Source organism: Lissotriton vulgaris, chromosome 5 (genome assembly GCF_964263255.1).
Source record: "Lissotriton vulgaris chromosome 5, aLisVul1.2, whole genome shotgun sequence".
NCBI classification, from domain to species: domain Eukaryota; kingdom Metazoa; phylum Chordata; class Amphibia; order Caudata; family Salamandridae; genus Lissotriton; species Lissotriton vulgaris.
Window position 1 is genome coordinate 1,232,019,150 of NC_141693.1, and position 13,701 is coordinate 1,232,032,850.

Sequence of the window (13,701 nt, forward strand, 5' to 3'; positions counted from 1 at the left end):
CTAAGCATTGTTGGCGTGGACGCATGTCTAACCTGGCGTGGGAAACAATCATGATGCAAGATGCCATCATCCCCTGCAGTTGCATAAAAACCTAACCCAAAGTGACAGAGTAGCTTGAAATTTGAGAATGAGCGCCTGAATGTTTCGAGTTCTGGCTTCATTGGGACACGCTGGAGCCTTTGGAGTATCTAGAATGACTGCTAGGTAATCCTTAATTTTGTTTGGCTGAACATGTGATTTTAACACATTGACTGAAAACGATAGCTGGTGAAGCAGCTGAATGGTTACTGAAGTGTGCTTGCGACATTGCTGAATGTGCTGGCTTTGATGAGCCAGTCGTTCAGAGAGGGGAAGACCTGTATGCTTTGTCTTCTGAGATGCGCAGCTACTACCGGCAGACATTTTGTGAAGACTCTGGGGGAAGTAGTAACTCTGAAGGGGAGCGTCTTGAATTGGTAGTGTTGACCTGCTACCACAAACCTGAGAAATGTGCGGTGAGCCGGCTGGATTGGAATATGAAAGTAGGTGTCCTTTAAATCTAGAGTGGAAAGAAAGTTGCCCTTTTGCAAAACAGGCAGTACCTGTTGCAGTGTTACCATGTGGAAGTGGTCTGACTATATGTAAAGATGGAGTTCTCCGAGATCCAGTATAGATCTTAGAGAGCCTTCCTTTTTTGGAATTAGAAAGTAAAAGGAATATACCACGGACCCGTGATGTTGTGGCTCTATGGTTTTTTTAGGAGCAGGGATAGTACTTCTTGTTTGTGAAGGTCTAGGTGATATGGTGAAAGTCTGTGCGACTTTGGTAGAATGTTTAGAGGAGTGTTGATAAAATCCAGACAGTAACCAGAATGGATAATTTGGAGAACCCACATGTCTGTGGTTATTGACGGTCACTTTGGTAAAAATGTGACAGTCATCCCCCCAACAGGTGTTTTAAGTGGTCGGGGGGGGGGGGGAGACACTATGGTCCAGTCACTGCTTTGTATTGAATGGCGAGGTACGTGTATTGGAACCTCTACCTCTGCCCTTGCCGTTGTTTCCTCTGTAATTGCCTTGAAAGAAACTCTTGGAACCAGAGGGTTGGTTATTGCCCTTATAGGTGGACGCAGTGTTGGAGGAAGTATTTTTGGACCCTGCTCGATAAAAGGAGCGACGAAAGGAACCACAGCCTTGTGGAGACTAAAGGGCTCCCATGGATTTAGCCACTTCAGTATCCTTTATTTTTTCAAGTGAAGTGTCTACCACCGGCCCAAAAAGGTATTCCTTGTCAAAGGGTGTGTTTAATATCGAAGTTTGAACCTCTGGTTTAAACCCTGATATGCGCAGCCAGGCGTGTCTTCTTAAAAGAACACTGGTGTTCACCGCTCTGGCAGATGCATCAGCAGCATCAAGAGAACGTCTAATTTAGTTGTCCGTCACGTACCAGGTCTTGCGCTTTTGATTTGTGTTCTTGAGGTAGAAATTGGATGAGTTGTTCCATTTCATCCCAGTGTGTGCGATCATACCGTGCTAGCAATGCTTGGGTATAACAAATGCGCCAAAAGTTAGCTGCCTGGGAGGCTGTCCTTTTACCTTAAGCATCAAGGAGTTTAGACTCTCTCTGTGGGTTGTTTGTCACCAGTACTCTGGGAGTTTGCCCTTTTATGTGCATTAGAAACTACTAATGATTCTAATGGTAGTTGCCCTTTTTATGTAGACTGGATCCGATGGGGCACGCTTATATTTTTTATCTATCCTAGGAGTGAGGATACTTGCTCTATCAGGATCCTTAAAAATGTAGTCTACATATCTGGTCAACCCTTTCAACATGGGCAACATGTGTGTAGACTTGTGTGTAGTGTAGTGTCTCGGAAAGGAAGTACTCTTTAAGGGATACTATGTAGTTGCCCCCCCATGGTAAGTAGCAGCCCTACTTAAAAAAAAAAAAAAAAAAACCAACAAATCCTACATGGTCATCTGGTGGAGAGGGTCTGGTAGGACATATGTCCGGGTCGTTGTCAGTGGGCGAATCAGTATTACAGTCATTATTATTATTATTATTATTATTAAAGGCTTTATAGCGCGCTCTATTACTAAAAAATAGTATCCTGGCGCGATGAAGGCAGAACAGAATGGGTGGGGACAAATATCTAGAAACAGAAAAAGAGAATTTAGACTTTTATATTAAAAAGGTGAGTTTTTAGCCCTTTCTTAAAAGCACTGAGAGACGATGCAGTTTTTAAGTGGAGGGGAAGGGCATTCCAGGATTTTGCTGCTCTTACTGAGATTGATTGGCCGCCAAGTCTGCAATATTTAAATTTGGGAACGGACATCTGGCACATGTTGGCCGATCGCAAAGGGCGATTAGGGACATACAAACAGAACCTTTTCCTCAAATAGACAGGGCCAGTTTGATAAATAGCTCGGTAGGCCAACACTAGAATTTTAAACAAAATCCTGTGGGCAACCGGGAGCCAGTGGAGAGCACATAGCAGGGGGCGGGCACTGGAGCGCCTAGGTGCATTAAACAAAAGTCTGGCGGCGGCGTTCTGAATGACCTGAAGGCGGTGAATCAGGTATGCCGGCAATCCGCAGAACAGTCCATTCGAGTAGTCCAACCTAGAGAGAACTAAGGCACGAATGACCGTCTCTTTAGCTTCTTTTGGTAGGAAAGGAAAGAACCTATGTAAAGTTTTTAGGGTGGCAAAACAAACCCCCGTAAGTTTCTTTATGTGGTCCTCGAACTTAAGGTTCTTACCGAACCAAACTCCTAAGTTTTTCACTGGGCCAGATGTGGCTTTTGGAGGGGGGAGGTCAGCAGGCCAGAGACGCTCACTAAAATCCTCAGGAAAAGAACCGTACAGCAGGATCTCGGATTTACTTTCATTGCATTTTAGTTGTGCGTGTGCAAGCCATTGAAAAACAGAGGACAAACAGAGTTGGGCAGCCGACGTATCTAAATTATCTTTAGGCCAGGTAAAGAGAAGCTGTGTGTCGTCGGCGTACGCCATAATTTTAGCCCCTAATTGTTCAGCAAGGTAAATCAAAGGGGTAAGGTCAATATTAAAAAGTAAGGGGCTTAAAATGGACCCCTGGGGAACACCTGTAGAAAGTTGTTTAGGAGTGGAGGCAAATGGAGGCAACCAAATTTGTTGAGTACGGTTATTTAAGAATGAAGTCAGCCAGTCAAATGCAGGGCCAATAACACCAATATCGGCTAGTCTGGCGAGTAAAAGGGAGTGAGGCACCGTATCGAAGGCAGCAGAGAGGTCTAATAAAATCAGAGCCGCTCTGCCACCTTCGTCAAGACACTCCCGAATAGCTTCCGAGATTTCGACCAAGGCTGTCTCGGTACTATAGGAGGCCCGGAAGCCAGATTGGGCTGGATGTAGGGCCTCTGTTTATTCAACAAATTTATCCAGCTGCTTAAAGACAGTCTTTTCACAGATTTTTGCAAGAGCTGGGAGCAAAGATATAGGCCGGTAATTAGACGGCGTAGCCGGATCTAATCCATTTTTTTTTAGCAATGGGAGCAATTTTGCTTGCTTTCAGCAAGCGGGGACAGTAGCCGTAAGAAGCGAAAGGTTGATGAGCTGGGTAACCTCATTTCCCAATGTTTCCGCTAAACCCGCAAATACTCTAGCCGGGCAAGGGTCAGAAGGAGATCCTGATTTTAGAGCAGCAACAGTAGAGGTAATATCAGATTTTAGTTGGGGAGTGAATGTAGCCAGTTGCTCAGTGCGTGGAGGCATTGAAGGAAGCAAAGTAGTTTGAGACGATGTGGGGCCATTACAAACATTTTGCAGATCCTCCTGAATTTTAACAATTTTTTCAATAAAAAACTCAGATAGTTCTTCACACCATTCCTTCGAAGCAGGTAACAGAGGTTGTGATGCACAGGGAGATACAAAACTTTTTACAATCGTAAAGATTTCCTTACTATTGTTGTTCGCTTTATTAATACGTCCTGCATAATAGCTGCGTTTGGCCGATCTGATGGCTGCATAATACTTTTTTTGTGCAGCCCGCAGATCCTTTTTTGCCTCGGGAAGATAAGCTTGTCTCCACAGCCTCTCCAGCTTTTTACAGCCTGATTTGAGGTCGCGGAGGGCATGAGAAAACCAGGGTTTGGAGGGGGTAGAACGGAGTCTACAGACCCGGCTGCTATTAGTTGATGCAGCGGTTGCGCATTCCACCCATGAGTTAAATGCGCTGGCTGCGGCCTCGATATCAGAAGGTAACGAAGGGCGAGAAGCAGCAAGACCCTCAGAGAGGGTGTTAAGATTAATCTTCTGTGTATGGGCAGTTTGGGAATGGATCACAGCAGCAGTCAGCAGAGGCCAAGAGAATCTGATAAGTTTATGGTCCGACCAGATTACTGGCTCAGGATGGGTCATAGTGATATCAAAGTTAGAGCATACCAGATCAAGAATATGACCTCCTAGATGGGTTGGAGCAGCTACCCATTGTCTTAGCTGGGCCATAGAGAGAGCTTCTGCAAGGCGAGCTAGCTGCCTCTGGTAGGTCCGAGCTATCAACATGAATATTAAAGTCCCCTAGAAGAAGATACCGGGAGTGACGTAAAATCCGAGGGACTATTAACTCTTCCAAGACCTGCACGAAGTTACCAACATGGCCTGGAGGGCGGTAAACCAGCGTGCCGCCTATGGAAGAATGGGTGTTGAAAGTTAGGGAGAAGTGGAGCATCTCGGCTTCAGGCAATTGTTGTTGGGAGTCGTAAGAAAAGGTCCACTGTTCTCTGAAGACAACCGCAATCCCACCACCTCTGCCTAGAGGGCGATCAGATCTAACAATTTTAAAACCGCGTGGAATGGCCAGTTCAACAGAGGGGGCGCAGGTATCATTGAGCCAGGTTTCCGTTATAAAAAGTAAATCCAGCTGATTATCACCCCACATGTCTTCAGGCTAATTGACATCTTGCCAGTAACCGGTCCTAGGAAGATTGTTTCCGGTCCAGGGAAGGCATGGCTTGGCAGTTCGGGCTGGACTGTTCCCATGAGGCACAGGGTCCGACTGATTTGCATATGGCCATGTCTGAACTTGGGTGGCGGAGTGAGCTGAAGAACGGTGATGGATTAAACCCAGATCTGTTGACTGGGTGTGAGTGTTTGATTGGTTCAGATGCTCCGTCCAGCACCACCCCCTTTTGCACTGCTTCAGGCTAATTGTCATCATTATCGTCCCCATCACCCTGATTATCAGGTGTGTGAGGTGGCGACTGCTCAGGTGAAGTTGGCTCAGGTCTAGGCTGGGGTAGAGAAGGTGAAGGAAGAGGAAGAGGGGAAGGATTTTTCCTAATGGTTCTCTTCTTCAATGGGATGTGGTGTTCCTCTTCTGTAGTAGCACACCTCTTTAAAGTCACTTTAGTGGTAATATGTCCAGTTTTTAGATCTATAACCAGGATTATCTGTTTCGGATCCGGTTTGTCAAGCGGATCACCTACAGCATGTTTTTTTAGGTGATTTCTGCGTCTCCGTGTGTTTCGGCGCCAAATGTTTCGGTGCTGATTGTTTCTTGGTCGGAGTTTTCGGATCCAAAGTTTGTTTCGGTGCCGGATTTTTTCTTCAACTCCGAAGTCTTTGGCTCAGTACCCAATTCGGCATAGGGCTTTTCGGAGCCTGAAGCCTTTTTGCTAGGCTTCGGTGCCGAGCCAGAAGGCGGGGCTTTAGAAGCTTGATCTCGGTGCTGACCAGGTCCCGAGGGCACAGGTTGGTCCGGAGCCTTTTTCTTCAATGGAAGTGGAAGGTGGGGCAAGGTAGAGACTGTATTTACAGTACGTTGTCCATGCGGGATGTACTCATCCTCGTCGGAGCTGTGTTCGGAAATTGAGATGTCTTCCTGCTACTCATCGGCTCCAATGGGCTTGCCTCCTTCCTCCGATTCAGGTTCGAAGAGGTTCAGAATGGAGTCTGATTGTTGTCTCTGCATGTCGCATAGTCAGACCCGAAGATCGCAAAGAGTAATTTTGGAACGTAAAGCTCAGCACACGCCTCAGTGGTCTTCCCTGTGGTTGGGTGACAAACACAAGTTGCACACCTCATGTGAGTAGGTGTGCAGGTATTTCACGTGGCACAGAAGGCAGAACTTGAAAGGAGTTTGTTCCATCGATCGCGAGTCGAACCAGGGGCTAGGCCCGACGCCCTACCACAAGCTCTCCGATCGAAATTGGTTTTTAATAATCACACGATCCGCGAAGAAATGGAAACGCGATCAGAAACAATACCGTCGAGTGTGAATGTTATACGCGCGGCAACGACCGAAGGCTCGACGTCGAACCGGAGCGTAGCGAGTTAAATCCGAATCCTATGGAGGGAAGAAAACTATCTGGAGATGGAGTCGATGACCATGCGCACTATCACCTAAGGGAGGAGTCCCCTACCTCGTAACTAGGGAAAACTTCTTCCAGAAAACCAAAGTGCAAACATCCGGACACAACACTAGATCGCGATCTTATGCAGAGTATTTGATCTACTGCTCACATGCCTCAAAGATAGGTCCTTTCCGAAAAGGTGCCATGCGCAAAAACAAAGGAACTTTAAAGTACCCGAGATTAGTAACTGGTAATGAGTGAAGGATTCAGTTCTGGTTGCTGGCAGTTATGGATGGCTTAACAGCAATTCACAGATGCTGCATCTCAACATATGCTACAGTTGGGTTCTTCCTCTGACTGACCTACACAACAAAACACCAAGATGGCCTGGCCGGTCACTACTTTGAGATCCAACTGATTTGTGATGGGATGGCACTACAGCTAGAAGACCTTAAATATCCTGTGCACTGCAACAACAGGCAAAACAGCAAAAGAGCAGAACGCACCAGAAAAGCATCAGAAACTACAGACAATACAGAAAGGTGACATGGAAACAAAGGGGAAAGCAAGGCAAACTATGGACATGAGCAGAACTGCATGAAAGCATAAAAAGCACTATGAATCACAGTATCAAGAAAGAGCACAGCAGCAGCATAAATATCCCCCCACCAGAAAGAGAGAGTAAGTTAGTGCAATGCTGAAATTTTGACTTCCAAAGCACAGAACTGCAAAGCTTAAGAGTTGTTTCACTTGTTTTAGTTCAAGAAAAGGGCCCACTGCCCTCAATTCCATACCCAAACACCCACTATTTTAAGTACGGAGACATACCTTTTCCAGAGCTGCGGGATCCATTAGACACATCAGTTGGGAATATGTTTCAGGTGCCTAATGTAAGAGAGAGCTTATACAGTTATATTAAACATTTTTGTGACCTCATGCGCAGAGGCCACAAGCACCCAAACGGAGGGGCAAGGATCTTACATTTACTAAATCAGGCGAATGATAACCAAATAATTAATGGATGCATATCATGGAGTGTCCTCCGAATTGATAAGTAAATATAAACAGCTCTGATACACCGTGTTCATGTGTTGCACACTGAAGAATTCACTAAGAAATGGACAGGATTTTAAAGATAATGGAAAACAATTTAGCAAAAATCTTGAACTGTTATAATTGTTCAGGGTTTTGTTTTCTTTTGGTTTACAATAGGTACTAAAAAACAAATAAAGCATATTTGGAGCAACTTTAAACTCATTTGGGTGCCCAAAACTTCAAAATGTCTAGAAATCAAAAATGCCTCACTAGGAAAGATAGTCAATCTCAGATTATATTGTAGGAGGTGAAGAAGAGTCCCAGATTACACAGATGGAAGCAAGCATTTTCTTGCTGGATTTTTTAATAGGAAGTGTTTGATGGTTCGCTTATATTGCCGGATGAACAGTGGCCTGTTCCAGATCACGCTGTGAGAGACAAGGAGCCAGTATGGTCTCTCAAATCTATGGTCTACCGTGTTTACAGCAGAGGACAGATTAGTCCTGCTTGTCCCACTCTAATATGGGAAAGGGTCTGTCGGCACTGCCCTATGAGAAATAAGGGGTATTTCTCTTAAGCGACTGTAGGAGGACTGAAATTTCGTGTGGTGCAAGGCTTCTATCAGCAATTACAATACATAATATCAGGGAGTCTTAGTACATGGTGGAGGATGTGAGTCATGGGTGCCAGAAAGGAGATGCCGATCATTATCACTTTCTAAACGGCGAGACCATTCTCTAATTGCACTGTGGCACACATATCTATGGAGACATAAATTGGACGACTCAACTTGATTGTGCAAGCTGGGGTATAGAAGCACTGACATTCCTACTTCTGGTGAGGTTGGGCAGCCTGCACAGTTGAACCGGGAATACAAAAGAACAGACCACAACACAACATGCCTGACTCTGGAGGACAAGTGCCAACTCTATACGAGTTCTATATGAACACAGCTGTCCAGCAACAGACATCAGAGTATGTCAGAAAACACCGTGCTGTGTATGACAGTATGTGATTAGACTCCACTCCCTTTTTACTGCACTAGTAACAATATACTACTAAAAATACGGCACCTGAAAACAGCAGGTGTGTGTGGATTAAGATCATTCTTCAAAAGTCAGATACACTGAGAACTGGCAACTGTTTCATGTTCGCCAATTCAGACTAGGAAGTTGAGAGAATGTAGGTGTGGGGATCTACAACTGGTCTTAACTAAGAGCACGTCGAGCCCATATGGAACTGCTAAATTATTACTAGTTGTGAAAAGGATTCGTCTTACTCCGATACATTTAGTCCCTGCTATCAGTAATGTACAGCTCTCTGCTGAATGACCGGCTGGAATTTAATAAAACTACCACATTTACCATTATAGAGCTTAAACAGAAGCTAACATTTCCGAAGATTGTTTTCTGTAGTTGACAAGCTAAATATTCATTGAATCTTTAAACACTTAGTTCTGCAATAATTAATCTGCATTGTTATGTTTAAGTCCGCACAGTCCGTTTAGTCACAATGGTCCTACAATAATTAGCCTATTGAAGGCTCGGTAATCCGTGCAGTACTCACCAGAAGGCTAGCTCCACTTTGAAACAAGTTGAATGGATATAGAATGCGTTCATAGTGGGCTCGGATGTGGGATCCCACCGCCTTTCCCAGAGAAAACCCCATTCTTGTTGCTATTTTGGTCCATCTCCTCTCCCGGCAGACTGTGTCAAAGCCACCATATTCAGCAACAAACTAGAAATGGAATAGATACATTTATATCTAGGCTGCTCAAACTTTCATCTATGACTCATTAATGGCAGTGGTTTCCTGTATGAAAATGTGTACACATTTGAAAAAAAATTTGATTTTTATAAGGATCCCAGAATGCTCCTAGAACCTGGAAAGCAAGATTGGTGATTTTTTTTTTACTTTTAACGAAATGTACCCAAACAAATTTGCAACTTGAAAAACAGTTTAGCTGAACTGTTGTGCAGCTTCAAGTACCACTTTAGAAGGCCTAATCTAGCATACGTGTTTGATGGGGGCCAATGTTTAAAAAAAGGTTAATAGTGAATCAGTGTGAAACCATTATAAGCAATACAAAAATATATGACGAGCCCAATTCTTAAAGTTACAAAAGGACACCTGCACACAAGTATGAGTCGTTGCAGTGGTGCAGAATTACAACTTTAACAAATTCACATTGGTTTACAAGAGTAGACCTGAAACTCCTATTTAGAGTAATCGTTTGTGAATTCCATCTTCACATGGGCAAATACACACATCTGCTCGCGTGAATATATGCTGAGCAACAACACATTCGCTTTCCTTATACCCCTTGTTTTCACTCACCATGGAAAAAGTTTCACTCCTGCCCTTGTCAGGAGTAAATTTCCAAATCCTTTCTAGTGCAGGAAGAGATTGAAGAATAGTATGCGAATACCCTTAAACCTTTAAGTTTGTGGAATGGCACAAACTCGCAGTGCAATGCAACCCTTGAGCTTCTGCATCTCACTTCCTGGCCCATAAGCAATTTTGAGAAAATACCTCACCTCACAGCATGACGCTAAAGGGTGCAAGCAGCTGTTAAAATATTAAATATTTTATATATATATATATATATATATATATATATATATATATATATATATATATATATATATATTCACTTAAAAAACCATAGATTTCAGGCATTATATAGTTAGGAATAAGCTATAAAAAACCTTTGAAATTCACTCAAAAAAAGTTTTAGGGGTGTTATAGTTAGCTGGACATTTCACTTATACAAAATCATTGAAATTGCTCCTATATATTTAGTTGTACTAACTATATTTCGCGCACCCGCAATGCACTGCTGATGATGTCACATATTAGATCATTCATGACATGGTCAGTGACATCACTGATGACATCTCAAATGACATCACTGATATCATCCACATGACAATCACATACACCTTTTCATACACAAGTAAAATCTTTCATCACTCTTTGTAAAATACAGAGTATCATATTTGAATCCATTGTCACAGCAATACAAGTATCTAAAAACCCACTCAGTGATTCATAGATGGATACAAATATATTTTTTTATGCATTCACTTAGTGAATAAAACATTTATACACTACTCTTTGGCATTTTGAATGGTTGATATATGCGTGAGGTGTGATCGAAATTTGAGTATTAGTGTATGCTACCTAATAGCCCCAAAGGGAATTTTCTTTGACTGTGTCATTATTGTGTCCTGTACCTTTGGTGCGGAGGACCATTCTCCTAATTTTTGGTATAATCAGGAAGGAGATCCACATCAATTTATAACAAGCAATGGCATAGCCAATAGGTCTCGCTTTGAGAGGGGTATTAGTTTTGCAGAATATAAGGCCTTCATAAGTAAAGGGAGGAGATGATGAACATAAGAGGGTTATTGAGGGTGACATGAGACAGAAAAGGCTACTGGGTGATATCAGTGGGATAGAGAGGGCAAGGGAGACCTGATGAGTCAGTGAGGGCTTGTGTATGAAAAGATGGTTATTGATCGGGGAATGTGGATCACTAGAGGGTGAGAAAAGGACACAAAGATATGATGAGCAGCAAAGAGGTCTACTGTGGGTGACTTGAACGATAGAGAGGGCTTTTAGTTGACATGAGAGAGATATAGATGGCTGCTGGAAGACTCGATGAGCATCAGAGAAGGGTACTGAGGGTGAAAGTAGGGTTTGGAGGGAGTATGTGGATGACAGGAGGGTGAGAAAAGTACATTGGAAGACTTGGAGCAGAGAGAGTGCTACTGTGAGTGACATAAGCAGCGTTCGTAATACTGATCCGGTAGGAAAGCTTAGTTAATATGACTGTGTAATATAGCATGTAGAACGAGATGGTCACTGATATGAATTGTACGCAGAGTGTGCACTAGTGAATAATGATGTGTGTGTTTGTACAAGCATGAGGCCCCACCCCGGGACAGAAAGCTCCGTGAATAAGTAGGTCAGTTAAAAACATCCATCATGGACAAACTAAACTGTAAAGCTGCCACAAAACGTGCAAAAAAAACACTAGTGCTTACAGCGCTTTTAAAAGGTATGTTTTTAGTAATACTCACCCACACTGTGCACACCTTTGCTAGACCGGTAACATTACAGTACCTCCCAAATAAAGAAAAAGTCTGTAACCCCAGAGCTTCCTAGGAGTCTGTGAATTAAAGTTTGTGCTGGCTCCAAGCCTCCTTTAGATTTGCTGTTAATACATTTATTTATGTTCCTTTTAGATAGCAGGTACCCTGCAGAAGATTGTTTCTTCTTTTTCCAACGCTCTTATTTTCACTTCACACTACAAAAGACCCCCTCCTTCCATTTCAGAAAGGAAAGAACAGTTGGCAAATAGAGGCTGATCATAGAATTTTTAAAACAAGAAGGAATACGTGAGCACGGTTTTGGTCCGTCTTGTGAAGTGAAGGGCGTGAAGGCGAGCACCTGGTTGCTGATCGGAGCAGCCACCACTAGAGAGCAGTAGAGAGTCGTCGGACCGAGCAGCAGTTGACCAAGCAGCAGTTGAAGCAAGCAATCGGGCAGGCAGGACGCCGAACGCCGCCACCCTCGACAAACAACTTGTACCAGCAACAGCAGTACTGTTCAAAAGTCCGGCTTAACCCGATCATCTCGTTATTGGCAGAGGGACCCCTGACATCGAGCCGGGACTGCAACGCTGCGGCAAGGCGAGGTGAGGCAAACCCGGTGAGTGCGCATGGAATTGCCGTGCTGAAACGCTCTGCCTCTGCCTCTTTGCCTCTTTGCCTCTGGACTCCTCCCGGCACACGGCGCACGGCATACGGTCTCCCGCCCACGAATGAGGGAGGGCGAGGGAGAGGCCCGGAGGACCGCTGCTTGCCACGAATGATCACCGCAGACCATGACTCCAAGCGGTGAGCAGTCAGCGTTGTGGGGGTAATCAGCAATCAGGCATTGAGCTTCATCAGCACTAGCAGGCCCTCCTGCGGATTTTTATCTGCAATTCATATAAAGTACACAAAGTACATAAAGCACTACAAAGCAAATAGAGGCGCTTTATTGCTATTAACAGCTGATATCATTCTCCTATCTAGAGGGCTCCAGAGGTTGTGATAGTGAACGAGACCCATAAGTCTAATAGCATTAAGGAGGCACAAGGTCATCTGTCGCTAGGCAGGGCTCTTGCTCTACTGCTTGCTGCTTTATTGTTTAGCTGTTGCAGCGCCAGCCAACCTCCCTGCCCTTGATTCTGTTCCCTTCCTGACAGCAGCTGCCCCTTATCGATAGGGCAGACGGGCTTGGGAGGGTGCGTTCACAGGGAGTGGGAGGAAAGGCAAGGAAGTGCAAGGACGTGCAGCAAGGCAAGGCAAGGGCATAAGCCCACCCAGAGAGTGGACAACAAAAAAAAGAACAAGGAATTGTGGGTTTGAGGGCTAGAACAATTGTTGTACCCTTGTACTTTGGTGTGAGTGTGGAGACACGCGGAGAACTGTGGTTTCCCTGAGCTTCAGGACCCGGAAAGGGAAAATAAAACAGTGGGCACTAAGGATTAAATAGTATAAAACACAAAGTAAGAATGCGTTCAGGCAAAGTGAGAACAACAGGGACAACTACCAGACGTATAAAAAAACTCCAGCAGCCAAATGTGAAAGCCAATACTTCAAGATCAAATCAAACCTTAATCTCTCCAATAGCCAGAATGTTTGCAAAATCAGGAAAAATACCGGATAAGTTTGAGTTTTTGAAAGACCCAGCTGGTGCTCTCATTTTCATGCATAAGGATATGGAAAAGGACCATTTACAAACGCCAATAAATCCAGTGTTAGCTGAAAAACATATGAGGCAAATTATTGAAAGTACCCCCCTAAAAAGAGATTGTAACCTACAAAGGAATGACCATGAGTTTCAAATTAATGATCATGATATCCTAAATGTAACCATCACTGAGGATTCAAATAAGGTTGAGCAAGCTAACTTAAATGACCCAGAAATGCTGGAAAAAGAAAATCTACTAAGTGCCAACAGCATGATGTAGTCAAAACAGACAATAATACCATTGGAAGTAAATGTAGAAATTAGGAAGAAACCTCAGGCATACAAGGATGATAGTCATACCGGACATAATAAACCACTTGAACACAATAATGATTATGGAAATCTAGAAAAGCTGAAAATATGGCAAAATAACTCCACAAGAGAGGAGTTGCTCCCAAAGGCAAATATCATCCAGAAAACAGATTCTTCTTGTCTAACAGATCCTATAAATGAAACTCCACTGGAAAACAACCCAATTGGAACAAAAATGCCAACGGTTGGAATAAAATGGGATCTATTCTATCAAACATCAACGCTAACCCTAGAGGC

At 43.8% G+C, this 13,701-nt stretch overlaps 1 protein-coding gene across 2 annotated transcripts in view; it reads right to left on the reverse strand.

Annotated features, from left to right (window-relative positions):
* The window catches only part of KDM5B (lysine demethylase 5B), an 856,576-nt gene that overhangs the window by 641,895 nt on the left and 200,980 nt on the right, over positions 1 to 13,701 (reverse strand). Inside the window, exons 4-5 of one of the 2 annotated variants that reach the window (XM_086923072.1) lie at positions 8,914 to 9,084; positions 7,141 to 7,197 (exon numbers count right to left, since the gene is read on the reverse strand). In XM_086923072.1, the coding sequence (XP_086779198.1) occupies positions 7,141 to 7,197; positions 8,914 to 9,084 (228 nt within the window). The remainder of the gene's footprint in view (positions 1 to 7,140; positions 7,198 to 8,913; positions 9,085 to 13,701) is intronic. The other variant, XM_086923073.1, reaches the window with a different exon arrangement.